At 41.4% G+C, this 26322-nt stretch overlaps 1 protein-coding gene and 1 long non-coding RNA gene across 2 annotated transcripts in view; both read left to right on the top strand.

Moving 5' to 3' along the window:
• LOC124021733 (zinc finger protein 585A-like) overlaps positions 1–25336 on the top strand; it is a 42868-nt gene extending 17532 nt beyond the window's left edge. Inside the window, exons 4-8 of the mRNA XM_046336864.1 lie at positions 607–688; positions 5036–6130; positions 15772–16147; positions 19705–19952; positions 23911–25336. Of these exons, the coding sequence (XP_046192820.1) occupies positions 607–688; positions 5036–6130; positions 15772–16147; positions 19705–19952; positions 23911–24926 (2817 nt within the window). The 3' untranslated portion in view covers positions 24927–25336. The remainder of the gene's footprint in view (positions 1–606; positions 689–5035; positions 6131–15771; positions 16148–19704; positions 19953–23910) is intronic.
• On the top strand, positions 8749–9752 carry LOC124021729. The gene is made up of 3 exons (XR_006836297.1): positions 8749–9171; positions 9351–9581; positions 9677–9752. It is a non-coding gene; the product is annotated as an uncharacterized LOC124021729 (long non-coding RNA).
• Positions 25337–26322: the final 986 nt, after the last annotated feature.

Raw genomic sequence — 26322 nt, forward strand, 5'->3', positions numbered from 1 at the left:
GCTAACAAGGTTGAACAGTTGAATTGTTATGAACACACCCTTCTGTCTCCAACTGTTTGAAAAGCATGTTAGCCTGTCCACTTTGTTCAGATGTTGAAATCAAGTGGCCAACCTTATTTCTCAGAATAAGAACGAGTGGCTAATTCCTTACAGTGTATTCGGAAAGTAACTTACTGCGATCTTGTACTAAATGTTTTTTGAGTCATTTATGCATTTATGTGAATTTAGGAAATCTACGAAAGATTAAGTGCACTTATGTTGTACAATTTAAAATGTGTACTTTGTGTCTAATGTGAATGAATGTTTTGTCAGGGATTAGCTACCTGATCTACTGAACATTAGATAATTGAACAAGAAAAAAATAGAAAATATTTTTACAGAATAAAGTGGCAGAACTGTCAAGAAAATAACTTTTGTGTCCGTTTGTCTTTATTACTACAGACCGACTCAGATTAAGTCTGAGGCCAGTAACATCAACAGTGAGGACAAACCCAGCCTGCCTCTCCTTCCACACTGAGTCCAAACCTACAGTCACTGGGTCCTGATTGTGACAGTGGAGCCCAGTTTGCTCTGCAGGATCCAGAGATGGCATCAGTGAAGCTGGAAGACTGCAGTCAAACACTGGAGCTGAATGTCAACATTAAAGATGAAGATGAGGAGGAGAAGGTTGGGACATCTGTTTCTGATGGTAAGAGCAGGAGTAATAGACCGCCATACGTTTTGACCCAGTCTATTAATAGGTTTAATTCTGTAGTTTTGACAACACATATCCCTGAATGACTGGTCTGTCTGGAGTGATCAGAGAGGAGACTAAAGAGGTGAAGTAGACAAACTGCCAGTGTTTTAAAGTTCTATGAAATGAGTCTGTGTAGTTACTAACCCTTGTGATAGTGAGTGGAGGATGATATGAAATGAGTCTGTGTAGTTACTAACCCTTGTGATAGTGAGTGGAGGATGATATGAAATGAGTCTGTGTAGTTACTAACCCTTGTGATAGTGAGTGGAGGATGATATGAAATGAGTCTGTGTAGTTACTAACCCTTGTGATAGTGAGTGGAGGATGATATGAAATGAGTCTGTGTAGTTACTAACCCTTGTGATAGTGAGTGGAGGATGATATGAAATGAGTCTGTGTAGTTACTAACCCTTGTGATAGTGAGTGGAGGATGATATGAAATGAGTCTGTGTAGTTACTAACCCTTGTGATAGTGAGTGGAGGATGATATGAAATGAGTCTGTGTAGTTACTAACCCTTGTGATAGTGAGTGGAGGATGATATGAAATGAGTCTGTGTAGTTACTAACCCTTGTGATAGTGGATGAGAGTGGAGTGATTATATGACTCATCATTTTCGCACCCCTTTTTGGCTGAGGTTGTTGAATAGCTTTTAAGGCTGACCCAATTTAGTCAATTGGTCGATAGGCTGTTGGTCGACCAATATGTTTTTAGTCGAGCAGTGGCATATATATATATAAATAAATTAATGTATGGCACACAAGACACCTGTCAGATTCACACCTGTCTGAGTGGACTAGTCCATTGCCTGTCTGAGTGGACTAGTCCATTGCCTGTCTGAGTGGACTAGTCCATTGCCTGTCTGAGTGGACTAGTCCATTGCCTGTCTGAGTGGACTAGTCCATTGCCTGTCTGAGTGGACTAGTCCATTGCCTGTCTGTTGTGGACTAGTCCATTGCCTGTCTGTGTGGACTAGTCCATTGCCTCTGAGTGGACTAGTCCGTTGCCTGTCTGAGTGGACTAGTCCATTGCCTGTCTGAGTGGACTAGTCCATTGCCTGTCTGAGTGGACTAGTCCATTGCCTGTCTGAGTGGACTAGTCCATTGCCTGTCTGAGTGGACTAGTCCATTGCCTGTCTGAGTGGACTAGTCCATTGCCTGTCTGAGTGGACTAGTCCGTTGCCTGTCTGAGTGGACTAGTCCATTGCCTGTCTGAGTGGACTAGTCCATTGCCTGTCTGAGTGGACTAGTCCATTGTCTGAGTGGACTAGTCCATTGCCTGTCTGAGTGGACTAGTCCATTGCCTGTCTGAGTGGACTAGTCCATTGCCTGTCTGAGTGGACTAGTCCATTGCCTGTCTGAGTGGACTAGTCCATTGCCTGTCTGAGTGGACTAGTCCATTGCCTGTCTGAGTGGACTAGTCCATTGCCTGTCTGAGTGGACTAGTCCATTGCCTGTCTGAGTGGACTAGTCCATTGCCTGTCTGAGTGGACTAGTCCATTGCCTGTCTGAGTGGACTAGTCCATTGCCTGTCTGAGTGGACTAGTCCATTGCCTGTCTGAGTGGACTAGTCCATTGCCTGTCTGAGTGGACTAGTCCATTGCCTGTCTGTGTGGACTAGTCCATTGCCTGTCTGAGTGGACTAGTCCATTGCCTGTCTGAGTGGACTAGTCCATTGCCTGTCTGAGTGGACTAGTCCATTGCCTGTCTGAGTGGACTAGTCCATTGCAGAGGCCGCGGTGATGGCTCACCAGTAGTACTTTTACTGTTAATTCACATAATTTCTAATCTACAATGTTTGTTTAATTATGGTGATGAATTCAATATATTATTATTACAACACTCTTACTGTTGTCAATGTAAGAGTTTACATTTTGTTTGCAAAGGAACAACCTTGGCTACAAGGTATGCCTACTTCTCTGTGTAAATGTTGGCCTATAGGCAACCTGGCCTCTGTGTAAATGTAGGCCTATAAATGTGCCCAGGAAGGGATCTGATACTATTACTGAATGTCTTAACTCAATGGACAGGAAAAGGCACAACTCTCACTCAATCACTTTTTCAAATTTTAATTAAGCAAGTTTAAAATATTGCCGTTTGAACGGCATTGAAGACCGAAACGTCAATCTTTTAAACTTGCTTAACAAAACTACGATTTTTTTAAATGGTGAGAGAGTGTTGCACCTTTGCTGTAAAATGATGTTTACACATTTTTAGGTTGCACCTCTACTCACATTGCTTGAGCACCTTCAACTTCTTTCCAATTTTGATTGTCTTAACTCACCATCACTGTGGAGTTTCTCAAAGTCATTTTTCTTCGCCTCAAACAACAAGTAAACAAAGTCTGTTTTTACAACCAGTGAGAATGACAATAGTTCCTCAATGTAGACTATTTTACTCATATTTTCATCTCTCTTCCTTTCGATAATGACTCAGCATGAAAGGGGAAAAATGTCATGCTCTGATCCGGTTTAACATCATAAAATAGGCCTACCTGATTACTTCTCATCCCTTGCGCAAATAGCCTACAACTGTGTCTGTCTTTCCTGAGCTCACTGGCCAAGGAAACTCTTGAGGGCCCAGAATATTTTATACAATGTTGCAAGTTTGCTAGCACAGGCCAGACCAAATTATTAGTTGGATGCAATGTTTAAAGTTCCTTGCAGTCAGGCCATGCATAGCCAATGTGATTTATAGAATATTTATTTTCATAATAAATATGTTCTACATGCAGGCTGCAGTGTTATTGTTGGCTATTTGTAGGCTGTTTTTACATATTGACAATAGAAGTAACTTTTTGAATTGAATAATTTTAATTTAGATATAATTTATTAACCACGTGACATTGATTTGAGATATGAAGACATCATCATCATCATCATCATCATCATCATCATCATCAAATGTATTTATAAAGCCCTTTTTACATCAGCAGATGTCACAAAGTGCTTATACAGAAACTCTGCCGAAAACCCCAAACAGCAAGCTATGCAGAAGCACGGTGGCTAGGAAAAACTCCCTAAAAAGGCAGGAACCTTGGAAGCAACCTAGAGAAGAACCATGCTCTGAGGGGTGGCCAGTCTTCTTTTGACTGTGCCGGGTAGAGATTATAAGAGTACATGGCCAATAAGGCCAGATCTTTCTTCAAGATGTTCAAACATTCATAGTTGACCAGCAGGGTCAAATAATAGTCACATGCTGTTAATTGCAAGGGAAGGAAACTCAATTCCAAGCTTGTATAATGCATTTGAAATGGAACTGTCTTTCATGTAACACCTCTCCAGTACGTTTAGAGCTGTCCTTAGACTCTCACCATTTACATTGACTGCTACATGTTAGCTTTCTCTGGCAATCACACAGGGTCCAACGTTCGACACATGGGTGGCTAACTAGCTAGCTACATGCTACCCTGACGAGTGACCAAACTGTGTCCTAACACTATCATTATGTCTACATTTCCAGGTGTGAGCGTGACTACATGCAACACTTCCCTCTTAAAATACTCAGTTCTTCTTTCTCAGAAATGTCCTAACATAAGAGGTCTCACATTATCATGGACCTGGGGATCCAATTGTGCCCCTACCATGTCTACCTTTCCTTTTACCAATCACATTCATTGATACAAGAGGCATCGCTAGTGAGTTGGATAGTCCAAGGACAGGGGACAATGTCTGCACCTCAAGTAGTCTGCCATGCATTGTCCTCTCAGACGGCCATGGCATTATGATCACAGTATATGACGTGAGACAATGAGGTGCAGATAGGTGAGGTTACTAGACGTTATTTTAAATTAAATGAAAAGGTTCCATGAAAACCATAACTGACATGCAGATCAGTAGAAATGGCACGATAATCTGCCACTCCAAATGGAGAAATCTGTTGACTGCTGGTGTAGCCTGTTATCAGCTACTTCAGGAGGGTAACAGCAGAGTCTGAGAAGGCCAGCAGCAGTGAGGATTAGGAGGGTCGGGAACAGGTTGATCTCTGGCTCCCTCTTTAGTAATTTATGTCTTGATTTTTTTTTAAATGTATTGCCGTGCTTAAAGCATCAGACAAGCTCAGTAGCCTACATATATTTGATTTTATTCAAACAAAAAGTGTGTCTAATATTTGGAAAAATACACGTTTTAAAATGTATACAAATCGATTGGTCGAAAGAACAGATGACTGTCGACCAGGATGTTTTGTTTTTTTGTCGGCATGGCCCTAATAGCTTTATTCCCTGTATTGTACAGCCTATTGTTATGAAGTCATATGTATATCACACCAACTGACTGGTTCTTCTGATGTTGTTCACACAGGAGACCATGTTGAGACATTCTCTACATCCAGAGAGCAACAGCAGGAAGGTCACAGAGCTAAGAGGTCTCATCCCTGCCCACATTGTGAGGAGATTTTCCCATTTCTATCAAAACTAAAAATACACTTAAAAATACACACAGGAGATAATCTGTATTCCTGCACTGACTGTGGGAAGAGTTTAAAAACATCACAGGCTCTGACAGTTCATCAGAGAGTGCACACTGGAGAGAAACCTTACTCTTGCTCTGATTGTGGGGAGCGTTTCTCTCATCAGAGCAACTTAAAAACACACCAACGTATACACACAGGTGAGAAGCCTTACAACTGCTCTGACTGTGGAAAATGTTTCACAACATCAACTGGACTAACAGTTCATCAGAGAACACACACAGGAGAGAAGCCTTACTTCTGTTCTGACTGTGGGAGGAGTTTCATAACATCAAGGACTCTGACAGTTCATCAGAAAATGCACACTGGAGAGAAACCTTACTACTGCTCTGATTGTGGGGAGAGTTTCTCTCAACAGAGCAATTTTAAAACACACCAACGTACACACACAGGAGATAAGCCTTACTACTGCTCTGACTGTGGGAAGGGTTTCTCTCAACAGATCCACTTAATATGTCACCAGCGAATACACACAGGAGAGAAGCCTTACTCCTGCTCTGACTGTGGGAAGGGTTTCTCCCAACAGAGCAACTTAAAATGTCACCAACGCATACATAAAGGAGAGAAGCCTTACTCCTGCTCTGACTGTGGGAAGTGCTTCACAACATCAACTGAGCTAAAAGTTCATCAAAGAGGACACACAGGAGAGAAGCCTTACTCCTGCTCTGACTGTGGGAAGAGTTTCTCCCAACAGGGCAGCTTAAAAATACACCAACGTATACATAAAGGAGAGAAGCCTTACTCCTGCTCTGACTGTGGGAAGTGCTTCACAACATCAACTGAGCTAAAAATTCATCAAAGAAGACACACAGGAGAGAAGCCTTACTCCTGCTCTGACTGTGGGAAGAGTTTCTCCCAATTGGCTACCTTAAAAACACATCAACGTATACATAAAGGCAAGAAGCCTCATCAGTTGTCTCAGTCCAGTTAAGATTAGTCACTCCATCGCTTCATTCTCATCTCATAAAGGAATTGTTAACAGTGAATTTGATAACATTAAGAAGAACACTCAATTGTAATCCTATTGTTTCTCATTGACAACTGTGCAGAGGGGGTGGTGCTGGAGATGAATATTGAATATGAAGTTTAAACATTTTCCTTTTAAGGCAAAAACAAAAGGAGGGTGGTTGGTTGGTCGGGTGTATAGATGGGTCTGCATATAACATGAACGTATTGCAACCCAAAGGTTTCATGTTCGAATCTCATCATAGACAACTTTTGCATTTTAGCTAATAAGCAACTTTGCAACTACACTACATGGCCAGGAGTATGTGGACACCTGCTCGTCGAACATCTCATTACAAAATCATGGGCATTAATATGGACTTGGTCCTCCGCCCTCTGCTGCTATAACAGCTTCCACTCTTCTGGGAAGACTTTCCAGTAGATGCTGGAACATTGCTGTGGGGACTTTCTTTCATTCGGCTCGAAGTCAGCGTTCCAATTCATCCCAAAGGTGTTCGATGGGGTTGAGGTCAGGGCTCTGTGCAGGCCAGTCAAGTTCTTCCACACCGATCTCAATAAACCATTTTTGTATGGACCTTGCTTTGTGCAGAGGGAAACTGTCATGCGGAAACAGGAAAGGGCCTTCCCAAACTGTTACCACAAAGTTGGAAGCACAGAATCATCTAGAATGTCATTGTATGCTGTAGCATTAAGATTTCCCTTCACTGGAACTAAGGGGACTAATCCGAACCATGAAAAACAGCCCTTGACCATTATATCTCCACCACACTTTACAGTTGGCACTATGCATTGCGGCAGGTATCGTTCGCCTAGCATCCACCAAACCCAGATTTGTCCATCAGACTTCCAGATGAGGTGTGATTCATCACTCCAGAAAGTCCAATAGCGTTACACCACTCCAGCTGACGCTTGGCATTGCACATCTTGGTGATTTTAGTCTTGTGTGTGGCTGCTCGGCCATAGAAACCCATTTTTTTTGTGAAGCTCCTAACGAACAGTTCTTGTGTTGACGTTGCTTACAGAGGCAGTTTGGAACTTGGTAGTGAGTGTTGCAACTGAGGACAAATTATTTTTACGCGCTTCAGCACTTGGCGGTCCCGTTCTGTAAGCTTGTGTGGCCTACCACTGACCGGGGCAGCTCTAGCAGTGCAGAAATTTGACAAACTGACTTGTTGGAAAGGTGGCATCCTATGACAATGCCACTTTGAAAGTTGCTGAGCTCTTCAGGCCATTCTACTGCCAAAATGTGTCTATGGAGATTGCATGGCTGTGTGCTCAATTGTATACACCGGTCAGTAAAGTGTGTGGCTGAAATGGCCGAAACCACTCATTTGACGGGGTGTCCACATACTTTTGTATATATATAGATATCTCAGCAAAAAAAGAAACGTACTCTCACTGTCAAGTGCGTTTATTTTCAGCAAACTTAACGTGTGTAAATATTTGTATGAACATAAGATTCAACAACTGAGGCATAAACAGAACACGTTCCTCAGACATGACTAACAGAAATGGAATAATGTGTCCCTGAACAAAGGAGGGGGGGGGGAGGGGGTCAAAATCAAAAGTAACAGTCAGTATCTGGTGTGGCCACCAGCTGCTTTAAGTACTGCAGTGCATCTCCTCCTCATGGACTGCACCAGATTTACCAGTTCTTGCTGTGAGATGTTACCCTACTCTTCCACCCATGCATCTGCAAGTTCCCGGACAATTCTGGGGGGAATGGCCCTAGCCCTCACCCTCCGATCCAACAGGTCCCAGGCGTGCTCAATGGGATTGAGATCCGGGCTCTTCGTTGGCCATTCCTGTCTTGCAGGAAATCATGCACAGAACGAGCAGTATGTCTGGTGGCATTGTCATGCTGGAGGGTCATGTCAGGATGAGCCTGCAGGAAGGGTACCTCATGAGGGAGGATGATGTCTTCCCTGTAAAGCACAGCGTTGAGATCGCCTGCAATGACAACAAGCTCAGTCTGATGATGCTGTGACACACCGCCCCAGACCAATGACGGACACTCAACCAAATCGATCCCACTCGAGAGTACAGGCCTCGGTGTAACGCTCATTCCTTCAACAATAAATGCGATTCCAACCATCACCCCTGGTGAGACAAAACCGTGACTCGTCAGTGAAGAGCACTTTTTGCCAGTCCTGTCTGCAAAGGTTGGTTTGTGCCCATAGGCGACGTTGTTGCCGGTCTGGTGAGGACCTGCCTTACAACAGGCCTACAAGCCCTCAGTCCAGCCTCTCTCAGCCTATTGGGGACAGTCTGAGCACTGATGGAGGGATTGTGCGTTCCTGGTGTAACTCGGGCAGCTGTTGTTGCCATCCTGTACTGCAGGTGTGATGTTCTGATTCCCGATCCTGTGCAGGTGTTGTTACACGTGGTCTGCCACTGTGAGGATGATCAGCTGTCCGTCCTGTCTCCCTGTAGCGCTGTCTTAGGCGTCTCACAGTACGGACATTGTAATTTATTGCCCTGGCCACATCTGCAGTCCAATGAAGATCTGTTAAGTTATTTGGATTTTTACTACTTATATTTGAAAGACTGGGTCCTGAAAAAGGGATGTTTCTTTTTTGCTGAGTTTATATAGTGTACTCAGCATGTAAAGTTAGCATGCAACTATTTAGCATGTTAATTAATGTTAACATCAAATTGGAATAAGTAAAATATCATACGTATTGCATATTTGTAACATATTGTAATTCGTAAAATACTTAAACATCCTACAAATCGTATTATATTGTACGACTCATATTACATTCATAGGCCAGTGTCATACTAAAGTGAGCGGTATGGATTTTTGTAAGATATAATACGTTTTGATCTGACACCAAGTTGTCCCTCAGGGCTTTGACCGTTGCTGCATCTGTGGATCGCTCTGGATGGGCGTCTGTCAGATGACTAATGTGATGTAGATGTCAAGCGGCTTCACTGCAAATAGATCGTATGTTTTAAATATTCAACAATGATAATAAAATAAAAAGCTATTCCTCTGCAGGTAGAGATGGTGTGATGATCAGTTCTCTGTGGGAATGAGTTAGTAGATACATGTATCAGATAGAGATGGTGTGATGATCAGTTCTCTGTGGGAATGAGTTAGTAGACAACAGGTATCAGATAGAGATGATGTGATGATCAGTTCTCTGTGGGAATGAGTTAGTAGACAACAGGTATCAGATAGAGATGGTGTGATGATCAGTTCTCTGTGGGAATGAGTTAGTAGATACATGTATCAGATAGAGATGATGTGATGATCAGTTCTCTGTGGGAATGAGTTAGTAGACAACAGGTATCAGATGAGATGATGTGATGATCAGTTTTCTGTGGGAATGAGTTAGTAGACAACAGGTATCAGATAGAGATGATGTGATGATCAGTTCTCTGTGGGAATGAGTTAGTAGACAACAGGTATCAGATAGAGATGATGTGATGATGAATGAGTTAGTAGACAACATGTTCAGGTCTGGTGTGAATCAGTTTTCTGTTGAGTTAGTAGACAACAGGTATCAGATAGAGATGGTGTGATGATCAGTTCTCTGTGGGAATGAGTTAGTAGACAACAGGTATCAGATAGAGATGATGTGATGAGTTCTCTGTGGGAATGAGTTAGTAGACAACAGGTATCAGATAGAGATGATGTGATGATTGAGTTAGTAGACAACAGGTATCAGATAGAGATGATGTGATGATCAGTTCTCTGTGGGAATGAGTTAGTAGACAACAGGTATCAGATAATGATTAGTAGATACATGTATCAGATAGAGATGGTGTGATCAAACATTAGTTTGGGTGGGTTCTTTTTTTACTACATAATGACTTGTGTTTAATGATACACAGGCTGTGAAATGACTCCGTGTTTATTATTGTCTTATAAAACTAGATTGATTACTTTAGTAGTCATTGATACATTTATTTGGGTAATTGATCTGACTATGACAAATAAACATTCTACATGAATTTGTGCTGGTTTAACCTTTTGTATTTTCTATATAGTTAAACCCAAAAAACGTTTTTGTTCAATTCATGGCATTCAAAATATATATCTAGTCAAAACATGTCACTACACCTTTACACATCACCATTGGGACAAGCCAATTTGCTACAATGCATAAAAAATTAATGTTTTGCAGTGTAAAGGACTTAAACATGTTTATTATTAAGTTAAATAAAACTAAAACAAATTGTCATTTTTCAAGTGTTTTATGTGGTACCAAAGTCCAGGGACAGCATTACCACCACAAATCAACAACGAACCACTTAATATTAGGGAATGGAACCAGAGAGGAAGATTGTGTTTCCTTTCTCACACCACTACAGTATTCATTTCAGAAGACCTTTTCCACGACCCCTTGTTAGAGCTCAATATATACCCAAGACTATAATGAGGGTCAGACTGTTAAAATGCTTAGTTGATTATGTAAATAGTATTGTAGAACTCTGGTATTGATGACCCATTTCAGGGTGAGTCATTGATATGAATGTTTAGAGTGAAAGAGCTGTGACCTCACATGTGATGGCCCACATCTACCACAACCTTTCCTATTGTGTTAGCCAGCACCACAGCATTTTAGGAAGCTATTGTTCAAATTGTGTTCATATGTACATTACAATGAGAGGGGGTGTGGCATGCACAGTGGAGGAAGTTGATCCCAGACTTCTATTTAGGACTGGGATACTATACAGAGTTGACAAATTACACACTCCAAACCTACAGTCACTGGGTCCTGATTGTGACAGTGGAGCCCAGTTTGCACTGCAGGGTCCAGAGATGGCATCAGTGAAGCTGGAAGACTGCAGTCAAACACTGGAGCTGAATGTCAACATTAAAGATGAAGAAGAGGAGGAGAAGATTGGGAAATCTGTTAATCATGGTAAGAGCAGGTTATATCTAACTATAAATTAGACCTCCATAAATTATCACCCAGTCTTTTGTTAGGTTGAATTCTGTAATTCTGACATCCAATTCTCTTCAACGCTTTTGAATGAGGAAAATGTGGAATTGACTAATTGAAATGGAATTGACCCTGACAGTTGATAACCCTTTGCGATAATGAGTGGGGGATGATATAGCTAACACTTTTCAAAGACAAATTGGTATTGAAGTTTCTGAACCTGAGAGATTAAGATCAGTAAAACACATTTACCTGTATTTTGCACCTTTTTAAAAAACTAAAGTACTTCAATATATACTTAAAATATGTTTGTTACTGGTACCTGCTACATTCAGACACTTGTGGGCGTCCTAGAGAGAAATGTGTTTGTTCATGAGTCTCAGCTTGTAGGCCGAATTTTTCGGGCGATACAGACAGAAGTTGGTGTCTCCTGGTCTGACAAACAACACCGCAGCTCTGCCACGGAGAGACATCAGCGGATGCGGTGGACTGAGACGCAGCCCATGCAAAAATACATCTAATGCTTAAACAGAAGGTTTTTGATGGGGATTTCCTTATTATTATGCTCACCAAGTGTTGGCTAGCTAACTGCAGAGGCATAACAGTAGCTAGCTAACGTTAGCAAACGTACTTAACTACATTTAGCTAGGTAGCAAACGTTAGCTGGCGATAATATTAGGCCTAACAACTAGGCCAGCTAGCTAACGAGTTATAGCACATTGTACAGAGTAAACTTTCCATGTAGTATATTGAGTTTGTTTTTGTATTAGCTAGCTAGTTTTCTAACATTGATTAGCTACTGTAGCTAGCTAAATTACCTAACCTACAGCTGACAAATAGCTATGATATGGTCGCTACTCGCTAGCTAGCTGGGCTCACCTTTGTGTGAAGTTAGCCACAATAAGGATTATAAATAACAGTGGAATTTACGGTTCGCCTTCACAATAAAAGTCCCCAATTGGAAACAACAGTATTGCGTTAGTAATACATATATTTCGTGTTAGTATACACTTTTGTAGCTAGCTGGATAACCCAATAACTAGTTGTCAAGGCCTAGGTAGCTATAGCCCTAAACTATGGAAAGCATGATGATAACTATTGTACGATAATGTTGTGTCTAAATTGTCATACATTATTCTCTACCACAGATTTCCACAAGATCTCAGACTCCAGGATGGGAAAGACTTACCAGAAAGAAACATATGACAACAGAGACATAGTTATTGATTTCCATTGTTGTTTGTGATGTTAAAAAGGAGGACAAGAAGACTATCCCGTTTTTCTAAATTAGCTACAGTGCATTCGGAAAGTATTCAGACCCTTGACTTTTTCCACATTTTGTTACATTACAGCCTTATTCTAAAATTGATTAAATTAAAATGTCCTCTGCAATCGACACACACCCCATAATGCCAAAGTGAAAACAGGTTTTTATATATATTTTTTCAAAATATATCTTTAAAAAAACAACTTTATGAACATAAGTATTCAGACACTTTGCTATGAGACTCGAAATTGAGCTCTGGTGCATCCTGTTTCCATTGATCATCCTTGAGATGTTTCTACAACTTGATTGGAGTCCAGCTGTGGTAAATTCAATTGATTGGACATGCTTTGGAAAGGCACAGACCTGTCTATGTAAGGTCCCACAGCTGACAGTGCATGTTGGAGCTAAAACCAAGCCATGATGTCGAAGGAATTGTCCGTAGAGCTCCGAGACTGAATTGTATAGAGGCACAGATCTGGGGAAGGGTACCAAAAAATATCTGCAGCATTGAAGGTCCCCAAGAACACAGTGGCCTCCATCATTCTTAAATGGAAGAAGTTTGGAACCACCAAGATGCTTGCTTGAGCTGGCAGCCCGGGCAAACTGAGGAAGCAGGGGAGAAGGGCCTTGGTCAGGTAGGTGAGCAGAACCTGATAGTCACTCTGACAGAGCTCTAGAGTTCCTCTGTGGAGATGGGAGAATTCTAGGAAGTTTTTCCTCGCCACTGGGCGTCTGCATTGCTTTGCTCTGTGGAGTTTTAGTCTTTGTAAAAAAAAGCCTTACTCCTGCTCTGACTGTTGGAAGAGTTTCTCTCAACATGGCCACTTAAAAAGACACCAACATATACATACATGTGAGAATCCTCATCAGTTCTCTGACTAGCTAAGATTAAAATCATTCCTTCACTTAATTCTCCAGAAATCATAGTATACTCTATTGTATTCCTGTTGTTTCTCACTGTGAGAAAAGGGAGCGTTATAGAATTTTAGCCTCTCTACTTTACTGATCAGTATTCACCTTGTCAGTTCTGGTGCGTTTTGATAGCTTCTACTGTAAAGATATTGATATGACCTTGGATTTGCCCTGAGGGTTGAATATCCTCTGTGAGGCTGGTTGACTGGGTGGTGCTGCTTCCCTCTGCAGTTTTCTGTGGGAATGAGCTGGTAGACACAACATGTATCAGATAGAGATGGTGTGATCAGTTTTCACCATTCGGTTGGGTGGATTATTTTTGTTTATGAAATAGTATTTTAAAACTAGACTATTTATTAATTTTACATATGTTTGGATAACTTAATTGAAGCCTGCTTAATGTATCTTCCAATGAAAAGTAAAGATTGTACATTAATTTGTACTGGCCAAACCCTTCTCTTTTTTTGTAACGAATTACCAAAAAACATACTTTAAGTGACATATATAGTGCTTTTCTGAAGCTTAGCAAGACAGGAAGTTTAAATGAGCATCACAAAGCTAAATCTGACATTCTCTTTATTGATCTACTGAATCATCATAGTTTTGGGGTGTTAACTTTACACTAAATATAATGCTTTGTTTAATTCATGAAATTCCAACAAATATATCTGTATTTATCTACACAATACGTGTCATGACACCTCTACACACTGGGTCAAGACAATTTACTAGTCACCAATATTCTCTAAATCAAATTGGTGATGACTGTTTAACAGTCTTATGGCCTGGAGATAGAAGTGGCTTCATTCTCTCAGTCCCAGCTTTGATGCACCTGTACTGTCTCCAACTGCTAGGGGCGGCAGGTAGCCGAGTGGTCAGAGTGAGCTGACAAGTTAACTATCTGTTGTTAACCCACTGTTCCCCGGGCGCCGAAGACGTGGATGTCGATTATGGCAGCCCCTCACACCTCTCTGATTCAGAGGGATTTGGTTAAATGCTGATGACACATTTCCGTTGAAGCCATTCAGTTGTACAACTGACTAGATATCCCCCTTTCCAAGATGGTAACAGGGTGAACAGGCCGTGTCTCTGGTGGCTGAGGTTTTTGATGATCTTCCTAGCCTTCCACAGAGATCATCTACAATGCATATGTAATGAGTTGAAAAACTTAGACACTACAACAGACACCCCCTTAGTTAAAACAAACAAGGCTTATTTGTCTAGCTAATCAATCTCCCTTTTATATTCTACATGGTTTAGTAGTAGTTAGTCCATCAGTCCAATAATGTCGCTGTGGTAGTGGGGGGAACAGGAAGTTCCGGGTTGGTGCCCACCATTCTACAGAATAAAGAAAACGCCAGAACTGTGCTGACCGTTTCTCTTTATTATTACAGGTATGTAATAGAACGTTTAAACGGACTAACATCGAAATAACGTTTGGATAAGGTTTTGTGTCAAACCGAGTGAGTGAAGAACGTGAGAAAAAACATTTACGAGCACACGGCGTGGTGTCCACCACACGTTTTCAATTGTAAGGCTTTCATTGTTCGTATACAGCTCAGTGGGTTTCGCCTGGGGATGTTCAGTACAAAAACGCTGTGGAAGTTGCAGATAGAAATGCCTTGAATAGAACTGACATGATTCCTTAGAATCAGATGCATGTTTGTTCTACATAATACATCTATATCTGATCGTGGCCAACGTCTCCGTCCTCCCCGCTTGTCCCTACCTATGTGAAGATAGCTACAATAACGATTAGCCACAATAGTGGAATTTGCGGTTCAACCTCACAGTAAAAGTACCTACGGTAATTGAAAGTGATGAACGAATAGAAAATAGTGGAATCATTCCATATTTGGGTTAGATAATGATAACATGATTGGAATTTTACTTAATTTAAAATGAATTACAATAATTGATTAAATTGGGGAAAAAAGGAGAAAAGAACGTTTGAAATCCCACTGTGTATATGTTGGACTGCATCATTTGCATTGGGGACATTTTTATATGTACTTATGAAACTGGTTGGATTGTGCACCCAGGAAACAGGTGATACCCACAGAATACAATTACCAAGAGTTAACACATATTAATGTCTTAGCTCTTATTGCAGGACTTTGACTCAAAAATCACCTTCCCAGTCAGTCTATTACAGGGGTTCTCCAGTACTATTTGAGAAGGTCCAGTCACACAAGTTTCCTAGGTGGCAAAAGTCCAGATGGATATTGTAATTTATTGGCGTAACAAACCCCCAACTTGCAACCCCAAAATCTTCACAACCCTGTTGTTGGCAGGTTTAAATGTAATATCACACAATTCTAAACATTTTGAGATGTGGGGCAACATTTTTTGTTGTTGCAGTTTTAAAGCTAATTTCCTGCAATTTTACACATTTCCATGTCTTCTGTGTTTATATGATACCAGGGGTCGAAACCCAACCCAAAAAAAGTATTATTATGTATATATTTGGGTTCCGTGGTCCGTATTGACCCGTTCTGGATGTGGACCGTGGTCTGTATTGACCCAGTCTGGATCTGGACCGAGGTCTGTATTGACCCGCTCTGGATCTGGACCGTGGTCCGTATTGACCCAGTCTGGATCCGGACCGAGGTCCGTATTGACCCAGTCTGGATCCGGACCGAGGTCCGTATTGACCCAGTCTGGATCCGGACCGAGGTCCGTATTGACCCAGTCTGGATCCGGACCGAGGTCCGTATTGACCCAGTCTGGATCCGGACCGAGGTCCGTATTGACCCAGTCTGGATCCGGGCCGTGGTCCGTATTGACCCAGTCTGGATCCGGGCCGTGGTCCGTATTGACCCAGTCTGGATCCGGGCCGTGGTCCGTATTGACCCAGTCTGGATCCGGACTGAGGTCCACCAGTTGAGTATGGAGGGTCTTTTGTTTGTGTTGGACATTCATATTGCACTCTACAGTCTTACCTATGGATTGTTCAGCCTACTCAGTGACACCCACAGAACACAACTATGTAGAGTTTACACAAATATTAGCATCTCAGCTCTATTGCAAATCAAATCAAATGTATTTATATAGCCCTTCGTACATCAGCTGATATCTCAAAGTGCTGTACAGAAACCCAGCCTAAAACCCCAAACAGCAAGCAATGCAGGTGTAGAAGCACGGTGGCTGGGAAAACTCCCTAGAAAGGCCAAAACCTAGGAAGAAACCTAGAGAGGAACCAGGCTATGTGGGGTGGCCAGTCCTCTTCTGGCTGTGCCGGGTGGAGATTATAATAGAACATGGACAAGATGTTCAAATGTTCATAAATGACCAGCATGGTCGAATAATAGTAAGGCAGAACAGTTGAAACTGGAGCAGGACTCTGAAAACTCTGCTGTCCGGGAGTTGAACCCCGTCAGCTAAATTGTCATGATAATCAGTGGTTTCAAGTTTCTCTGTACATTTTTGAGAAGATGATAACAACAATAAATTAATACTTCTGCATTTCCCTCTGTGTTAAACACATAGATTCTCATTGCCAATAGACTCAGGATAACTCCTGATAAAGTTGGGTAGCTGATGGGCCTATTCAGCGCTTAAATAGACAACATGATTAGTCACAGGAACCAGGACTAATAAAGCCAATGCAACTGGCTGTTTTACAAACGCTAGGCCTTCCACATGGATGGACATTCATAAAGTTATAGACCGACACTGTAGGATACACCCCAGTAAACACAGACCGACGTCTTTTGAATGTCTTTGTTTGACTTGGCCCAAACCTTAGACCGGACCAGATCTGAACCAATCGCATCATTAGGCAGGATTTCATTGACCCGGGTGCGTTCGACAAAAGTAATGTGACAAAAATATTTGCGGCGGCAGATATGAGAAATGTTATAAAGCTCAACAACATTTTTAATCGTTTGATGATGGATTTTTCTTTTGTCAAAGTTTCTTTATTCCCGACAAGTGAGGATAGAAGCTGTGTTAAAAAACAACAACGTATGATTGCGGAATCATTTTGACGGTACGAGGTGCGTCATTACTAACAGCTGTTTTTATCGATACAAGATAATTAAATGAAAGCACTAGCGGGCAATTTTCTGGATCTATTTTCTATTCGAACTTTCTCTAAATGTCGACAAAAAAAATAATTGGACAAGTTATTGGAGACAGCTACTGTTTCACAAGATTGGAACGCATAGTACAGCAGAGTACAGGAACGTAAAGTTTAGTAGAGTACAACAATACAGAGTATAGTACAGTATAACGTGTATCTTGAGTTTTTAAATGTTTAAATTTATTTATTGGCAATTCACAACATATTAATACATATTTTCTTCTCTAAATGATCCTTGTACAATTAAAGGTTGAATACACTGCATTTCTAACAGTCAATAATCTAATGAAGTCTAACACCCACTAATCATTGTATTATTTTATCAAAATAGTTTAACCTGCTATTTTTTGTTGTTGCAATAATCACTTCTCTCAAGCCCAGGTGCTGGTGATTAACCTGCTAATCTTTATGTTTCAAGTTTATGTAACAGTGTAACTTTAGACCGTCCCTCGCCCATACTCCGGGGGAAACTACGACTTCAAGGTCTCAGAGCAAGTGACGTCAACGATTAAAACGCTAACTAGCCGTTTCACATCCGTTACATTTAGTCAAATTGGATCTATTTGCTAACAAGGTTGAACAGTTTAATTGTTATGAATTGTTATGAACACACCCTTATTTCTGTCTCCAACTGTTTGAAAAGCTTGTTAGCCTGTCCGCTTTGTTCAGATGTTAAATCAAGTGGCCAAAACCTTATTTCTCAGAATGAGAACAAGTTGCTTACAGTGCATTCTGAAGGTTTTCAGACCCCTTTTCCACATTTTGTATTTACCCTTATACTAAAATTGATTAAATGAAATGTTTTTCCTCATCAATCTACACACATAATGACAAAGCAAAAACAGATTTTTAGAATTTTTTGCAAATTTACAAAAAAATTCAAAACCGCAATGCTTTATTTCCATATTTATTCAGACCCTTTGCTATGAGACTCAGAATTGAGCTCAGGTGCATCCTGTTTCCATTGATCATCCTTGATGTTTCTACAACTTGATTGTTGTCCACCTGTAGTAAATTCAATTGATCGGACATGATTTGGAAAGGCACACACCTGGCAATATAAGGTCCCACATTTGACAGTGCATGTCAGAGCAAAAACCAAGTCATGAGGTCAAAGGAATTGTCCGTAGAGCTCTGAGACAGGATTGACTCTTCCTAGAGCTGGCCGCCCTGCCAAACTGGGCAATAGGGGAGTAGGTCCTTGGTCAGGGAGGTGACCAAGAACCCAATGGTCACTCTGACAGAACTCCAGACTTCCTCTGTGGAAATGGGAGAACTTTCCAGAAGGACAACCATCTATGCAGCACTCCACCAGTCAGTCCTTTATTGTAGAGTGGCCAGATGGAAGCAACTCCTTAGTAAAGGCACATGACAGCCCGGTTGGAGTTTGCCAAAAGGCAAGGACTCTGACCATGACAAACAAGATTCTCTGGTCTGATGAAACCAAGATTAATCTCTTTGGGCTGAATGCCAAGTGTCACATCTGGAGGAAACGTGGCACCATCCCTACAGTGAGTCATGGTGGTGGCAGCGTCATGTTGTGTGGATGTTTTTCAGCGGCAGGGACTGAGAGACAAGTCAGGATCGAGGGAAAGATGAATGGAGCAGGGAGATCCTTGATGAAAACCTGCTAAGGACCTCAGACTGGGGTGAAGGTTCACCTTCCAACAGGACAACGACCCTAAGTACACAGCCAAGACAATGCAGGAGTGGCTTTGGGACAACTCTCTGAATGTCCTTGAGTGGCCCAGCCAGAGCCCGGACTTGATCCAGATTGAACATCTCTGGAGAGACCTGAAAATGACTGTGCAGCGACGCTCCCCATCCATCCTGACAGAGCTTGATAGGATCTGCAGAGAAGAATGAAAGAAACTCCCCAAATACAGATTATAATGTCAAACCCAAAAAGACTTAAGGCTGTAATCGCTGCCAAAGGTGCTTCAACAAAGTACTGAGTAAATGGGTCTGAATACTTATATAAATATGATATTTCTGTTTTACATTTTTAATACATTTGCAAAATATTCTTAAAACCTGTTTTCGCTTTGTCATTATGGGGTGTATTGTCTGTAGATTGATGAGGGGAAAAAACTATTTAATACATTTTAGAATAAGGCTGTAACGTAACAAAATGTGTAAAATGTCGAGTTCTGAATATTATCTGAATGCACTGTTTAGGAAATCTAGTTTAGAAGACGCTAAGTTCATTTACGTAGTGAACCCTTTATAGTGTGAACTTTGTGTCTAATGTAAGGATGAATTGAATGTTTTGTTGTCAGCTCTTAGCTACCTGATCAAATAGTTATAGTTTGAGAATAAAGATTGTGTCAGAACTTTCAAGACTCATACTTTGTACTTTTCTCTTTATTACTACAGACCGACTCAGATTAAGTCTGAGGCCAGTAACATCAACATTGAGGACAAACCAGCCTGCCTCTCTCCTTCCACACTGAGTCCAAACCTACAGTCACTGGGTCCTGATTGTGACAGTGGAGCCCAGTTTGCACTGCAGGATCCAGAGATGGCATCAGTGAAGCTGGAAGACTGCAGTCAAACACTGGAGCTGAATGTCAACATTAAAGATGAAGAAGAGGAGGAGAAGATTGGGAAATCTGTTTATCACGGTAAGAACAGGTTCTAACTATATCTTCAGAAGTTAGACCTCCATAAGTTATGACCCAGTCTATTGATAGGTTGAATTCTGTAATTCTGACAACATGTCCCTGAACAACTGGGTTATCTGAAGTGATCAGAGAGGAGACTAAAGAAGTGAAGTAGACAAACTGTCAGCGTTTTAAAGTTATACGAAATGAGTCTGTGTAGTTACTAACCCTTGTAATAGTGAGTGGAGGATTATATGACTCATAATATTCACTCCTTTCTGCCCTCAACTGTGGAACAGCTTTTAGGGCCATAGACCCCATTTAGTCGACTGGTCAATTGTTGGTCAATAGGCTGTTAGTTGACCAATATTTTTTTTTAGTCAAGCAAATATACAGTACCAGCCAAAAGTTTGGACACACCCATTCTTTATTTTTTACTATTTTCTACATTGTAGAATGATACTGATGACATCAAAACTACGAAATAACACATAGAATCATGTAGTAACCAAAAAAGTGTTATTTTAGATTGTTCAAAGTAGCCACCCTTTGCCTTGATGACAGCTTTGCACACTCTTGGCATTCACTCAACCAACTTCATGAGGAATGCTTTTCCAACAGTCTTGAAGGGGTTCCCACATATGCTGAGCACTTGTTAGCTGCTTTTCCTTCACTCTGCGGTCCAACTCATTCTAAACCATCTCAATTGGGTAGTGGGGGTCATCTGATGCAGCACTCCATCACTTTCCTTCTTGGTCAAATAGCCCTTACACAGCCTGGAGGTGTGTTGGGTCATTGTCCTGTTGAAAAACAAATAATAGCCCCACTAAGCGCAAACCAGTTGGGGTGGCGTATTGCTGCAGAATGCTGTGGTAGTCATGATGGTTAAGTGTGCCTTGAATTCTAAATAAATCACTGACAGTGTCACCAGCAGAGCACCCCACCCATCAGTCCTGCTCCTCCATGCTTCACGGTCCTAGTCTCCCTCCATGCTTCACGGTGGGAAGGAGGACCTAGTCTGCTCCTCCATGCTTCACGGTGGGAAGGAGGACCTAGTCTGCTCCTCACAAAGATACGGTGGTTGAAATAAAAAATCTCAGTTGATGTTGGGATGTCTGTTACTTGAACTCTGTGAAGCAGTTATTTGGGCTGCAATTTTTGAGGCTGGTAAACTCTAATGAACTTATCCTCTGCAGCAGAGTCTGGGTCTTCCTTTCCTGTGGCGGTCCTCATGAAAGCCAGTTTCATCATAGCACTTGATGTTTTTTGCGAATGCACTTGAAGAATCTTTCAAAGTTCTTGACATCTTCCGGATTGACTGACCGTGTATTAAGGTAACGATGGACTGTCGTTTCTCTTTGCTTATTTGAGCAGTTATTGTCATAATATGGATTTGGTCTTTTACCAAATAGGGCTCTTTTGTATACTTCTGTATACTAGGCTCAAACGCATTAAGAAGATAAGAAATTCCACAAATTAACTTTTAACAAGGCACACCTGTTAATTGAAATGCATTCCAGGTGACTACCTCATGAAGTGGGTTGAGAGAATGCCAAGAGTGTGCAGCGCTGTCATCAAGGCAAAGGGTGTCAACTTTGAAGAATCTCAAATATAAAATTATCTTTGATTTGTTTAACACTTTTTTGGTTACTACATGATTCCATGTGTGTTATTTCATAGTTTTGATGTCTTCACTATTATTCTACAATGTAGAAAATAGTCAAAGTAAAGAAAACCCTTGAATGAGTAGGTGTGTCCAAACTGTTGGCTGGTACTGAATATATAAAAAATGCACACAAGCCATCTGTCTGATTCACGCCTGTCTGGGTGGACTAGTCCATTTGCCTGTCTGGGTGGACTAGTCCATTTGCCTGTCTGGGTGGACTAGTCCATTTGCCTGTCTGGGTGGACTAGTCCATTTGCCTGTCTGGGTGGACTAGTCCATTTGCCTGTCTGGGTGGACTAGTCCATTTGCCTGTCTGGGTGGACTAGTCCATTTGCCTGTCTGGGTGGACTAGTCCCTTTGCCTGTCTGGGTGGACTAGTCCCTTTGCCTGTCTGGGTGGACTAGTCCCTTTGCCTGTCTGGGTGGACTAGTCCCTTTGCCTGTCTGGGTGGACTAGTCCCTTTGCCTGTCTGGGTGGACTAGTCCCTTTGCCTGTCTGGGTGGACTAGTCCCTTTGCCTGTCTGGGTGGACTAGTCCCTTTGCCTGTCTGGGTGGACTAGTCCATTGCCTGTCTGGGTAGACTTTAGTCCACTGCCTGTCTGGGTGGACTAGTCCATTTGCCTCTGTTGCCCATTGGAGGGGATGGCACACCACTATCACCAGTATATACATTCAATATATTATTATTACAGTCTTACCATTGTCATTGTAGGAGTGTACACATTGTTTGCAGAGCGTACAACCTAGGCTACACTTGTGAGAAAGGTTTTGGTGTATTTCCTTCCATTTGCGAGTTTACAATTTATTTTTTGTCTTTTGTTAAGAGTGCTCCTGTCAATGTTGAGTAAGGACACACACCTGATTATGCCTATAGGCTAGCCTGCCTGATTACACATAGAAGTAGGCCTATAGTCTAGCTGGCCTGATTACACATAGAAGTAGGCCTATAGTCTACCTGGCCTGATTACACAGAAGTAGGCATATAGGCTGGCCTGATTACACATTATATAGTCTGATTATATAGGCTGACCTGATTACACATTGAAGTAGGCCTATAGGCTAGCTGGCCTGATTACACATAGAAGTAGGCCTATAGGCTACCTGGCCTGATTACACATAGAAGTAGGCCTATAGGCTACCTGGCCCTGATTACACATAGAAGTAGGCCTATAGTCTACCTGGCCTGATTACACATAAAAGTAGGCCTATAGGCTACCTGACCTGATTACACATAGAAGTAGGCCTATAGGCTAGCTGGCCTCTATGCAAATGTAGGCCTATAAATGTGCCCATTTGGGGATCTGAAACTATTCCTGATTGTCTTCACTCACCGTCACTGTGGAGTTTCTCAAATAAAAAATGTCTTCACCTGAAACAGCAAGTAAACAAAGTATGTTTCTATATCCATTGAGAATGACAATAGTTCCTCAATGTAGCCTATTTAAAAAGTATTTCCATCTCTCTCCCTTTTGATAACCACTCAGCATGACAGGGGAAAAAATGTAATTCTCTGATCCAGTGGAAATGTCATAAAATAGGCCTACCAGATTACTTCTTATCCCTTGCGCAAAATAGCCTACAGCTCTGTCTGTCTGGAGCTCGCTGGCATGAGAAACTCTGTAAGGGCCCAAAATATTTTATACAAGGTTGCAAGTTTGCTAGCACAGGCCAGACCAAATTAATAGTTGATATTATGTTTCAAGTTTCTTGCAGACAGGCCATGTGCAGCCAATTTGATTTATAGGATATCTATTTTCATCAGGGTATTTTCTACCTGCAGGTTGCAATGTTTTTATTTGTTGGCTTTATGTAGGCTATTTTTACATATTGGCAATGGAAGTTACTTTTAGATTCATTTTAATTTAGATATAATTTTGATTAACCACATGACATTGATTTGAGATGTAAATACTTTATTATAAATGAAATGAAAATCATAACGCAGCAGCGGGAGGAGGAGAGTCCAGAACAGATGTATTTTATTCTGGTTACACTATATTGATCTCTGGCTCCCTCTTGAGTATTTTGTGTGTCTTCATTTTTTAAGTTGCATTTTTAAGTTGCTTAAAGCATCAGACAAGCTCTGTAGCCTCCATATAGGTGATTTTTTTCCAGCACATATATATGGAAAAAATACACGTTTTTAAAATGAAAACATTTGGTTGAAAGAAAACAAGACTCTCGGTCGAACGGGAATCATTTTTTTGTCGGGACAGCCCTAATAGCTTTATTCCCTGTATTGTACAGCCTACTGTTATGAAGTCATATGTATATCACACCAACTGACTGGTTCTTCTGATGTTGTTCACACAGGAGACCATGTTGAGACATTCTCTACATCCAGAGAGCAACAGCAGGAAGATCACAGAGCTAAGAGGTCTCACCACTGCCCACATTGTGAGGAGATTTTCCCAATTCTATCAAAACTAGAAATACACCTAAAAATACACACAGGAGATAATCTGTATTCCTGCACTGACTGTGGGAAGAGTTTCACAACATCACAGGCTCTGACAGTTCATCTGCGAGTCCACACTGGAGAAAAACCTTACTCCTGCTCTGACTGTGGGGAGAGTTTCTCTCAACAGAGCAGCTTAAAAACACACCAACGTATACACACAGGAGAGAAGCCTTACTCATGCTCTGACTGTGGGAAGAGTTTCTCGGTATCAAGCAACTTAAAAACACACCTAAAAATACACACCGGGGAGAAGCCTTACTTCTGCTCTGACTGTGGGGCGAGTTTCTCTCAACAGAGCCACTTACAAACCCACCAACATATACACACAGGAGAGAAGCATTACTTCTGCTCTGACTGCGGAAAATTCTTCACAACATCAGCTGAGTTAAGAGTTCATCAGAGAACACACACAGGAGAGAAGCCTTACTGCTGCTCTGACTGTGGGAAAGGTTTCTCTCAACAGGTCCACTTAAAATGTCACCAGCGAATACACACAGGAGAGAAGCCTTACTCCTGCTCTGACTGTGGAAAGAGTTTCACCCGATTGGATATATTAAAATGTCACCAGCGAATACATACAGGAGATAAGCCTTACTCCTGCTCTGACTGTGGGAAGAGTTTCTCCCAACAGGGCAACTTAAAAATACACCAACGTATACATAAAGGAGAGAAGCCTTATTCCTGTTCTGACTGTGGAAAATGCTTCACAACATCAACTGAGCTAAAATCTCATCAGAGAACACACACAGGAGAGAAGCCTTACTACTGCTCTGACTGTGGGAAGAGTTTTTCCCGATTGGCTACCTTAAAAACACATCAATGTATACATAAAGGAGAGAAGCCTCATCACTTCTCTCAGACCAACTAAGATTAAAGTCACTATCAATTAATCCTCATCCCATAAAATAATTGGCGATGTTGAATTGGATCAAATGAAGAAAGCTTAGAACACGTTTCTCACTGTGAGAGAACTGTGCAGAGGAAAGGGAGCGTCATCTTCCATCTTTTTTTAAAACTTCAAAACATAGAAATGCGCCATTTTCACATGTGTTGTTGTTGGGGTGGTGCTGAGGATGATGAATAGGAAGTTGAAACATTTTAAAATGTCCCTTTAAAACCTCTTGGGTCGACCCGGGACGCATGCATCCCATCTAGACATCCGGAAATGCAAATGCACTACGCTAAATGCTAATAGCACTCGTTAAAACTCAAATGTTCATTAAAACACACATGCAGGGTACTGATTTAAAGCTACACTCGTTGTGAATCCAGCCAACAAGTCAGATTTTTAAAATGCTTTTCGGCGAAAGCATGAGAAGCTATTATCTGATAGCATGCAACACCCCAAAAGACCTGCAGGGGACGTAAACAAAATAATTAGCATAGTCGGCGCTACACAAAACACAGAAATAAAATATAAAACATTCATTACCTTTGACGATCTTCTTTGTTGGCACTCCTAGATGTCCCATAAACATCACTATTGGGTCTTTTTTTCGATTAAATCGGTCCATATATAGCCTAGATATCGATCTATGAAGAGTGTGTGATCAAGGAAAAAACAGCGTTTTATAACGCAACGTCATTTTTAAAAATTAAAAAAGTCTACGATAAACTTTCACAAAATACTTCGAAATACTTTTGTAATGACACTTTAGGTATTAGTAAACTTTAATAATCTATCAAAATGATCACGGGGCGATGTACATTCAATAGCTCCACGTCTTCAAATCATGTTCAGAAATTTCTACTCCAAAACATCCTGTCGGAGACCAGAGGAAATGGGCCGTCTCTTGTTTGTTTGACCAAGAAACAAAGCCTAGGCAATTGACAAGACTGGTGACATCGTGTGGAAGCTGTAGGAATTGCAATCTCGGCTCCAGGTAATTTGGTTTCCATTCAACAATACATGCAAGTGGCGCATTGATACTTTTTCCAGTTTTCAGTGATCAGTTTTTCTTCCGCTTTTCGATGAAACGCAGGCTCTGTTACAGTCACAGCCGTGATTTAACCATTTTTAGAAACGTCAGTGTTTTCTATCCACACATACTAATCATATGCATATACTATATTCCTGGCATGAGTAGCAGGACGCTGAAATGTTGAGCGATTTTTAACAGAATGTTCGAAAAAGTAGGGGGTAGGATTAACAGGTTTTAAGGAAAAAACAATAGGATGGTGGTTGGTCGGGTGGATGGATGGATCAGCATATACATGAAAGTCTAGCAACCCAACGGTTGCATGTTCAAATCTCATCACGTACA

This window comes from Oncorhynchus gorbuscha, unplaced genomic scaffold (assembly GCF_021184085.1).
Source record: "Oncorhynchus gorbuscha isolate QuinsamMale2020 ecotype Even-year unplaced genomic scaffold, OgorEven_v1.0 Un_scaffold_1187, whole genome shotgun sequence".
Taxonomy (NCBI): Eukaryota; Metazoa; Chordata; class Actinopteri; order Salmoniformes; family Salmonidae; genus Oncorhynchus; species Oncorhynchus gorbuscha.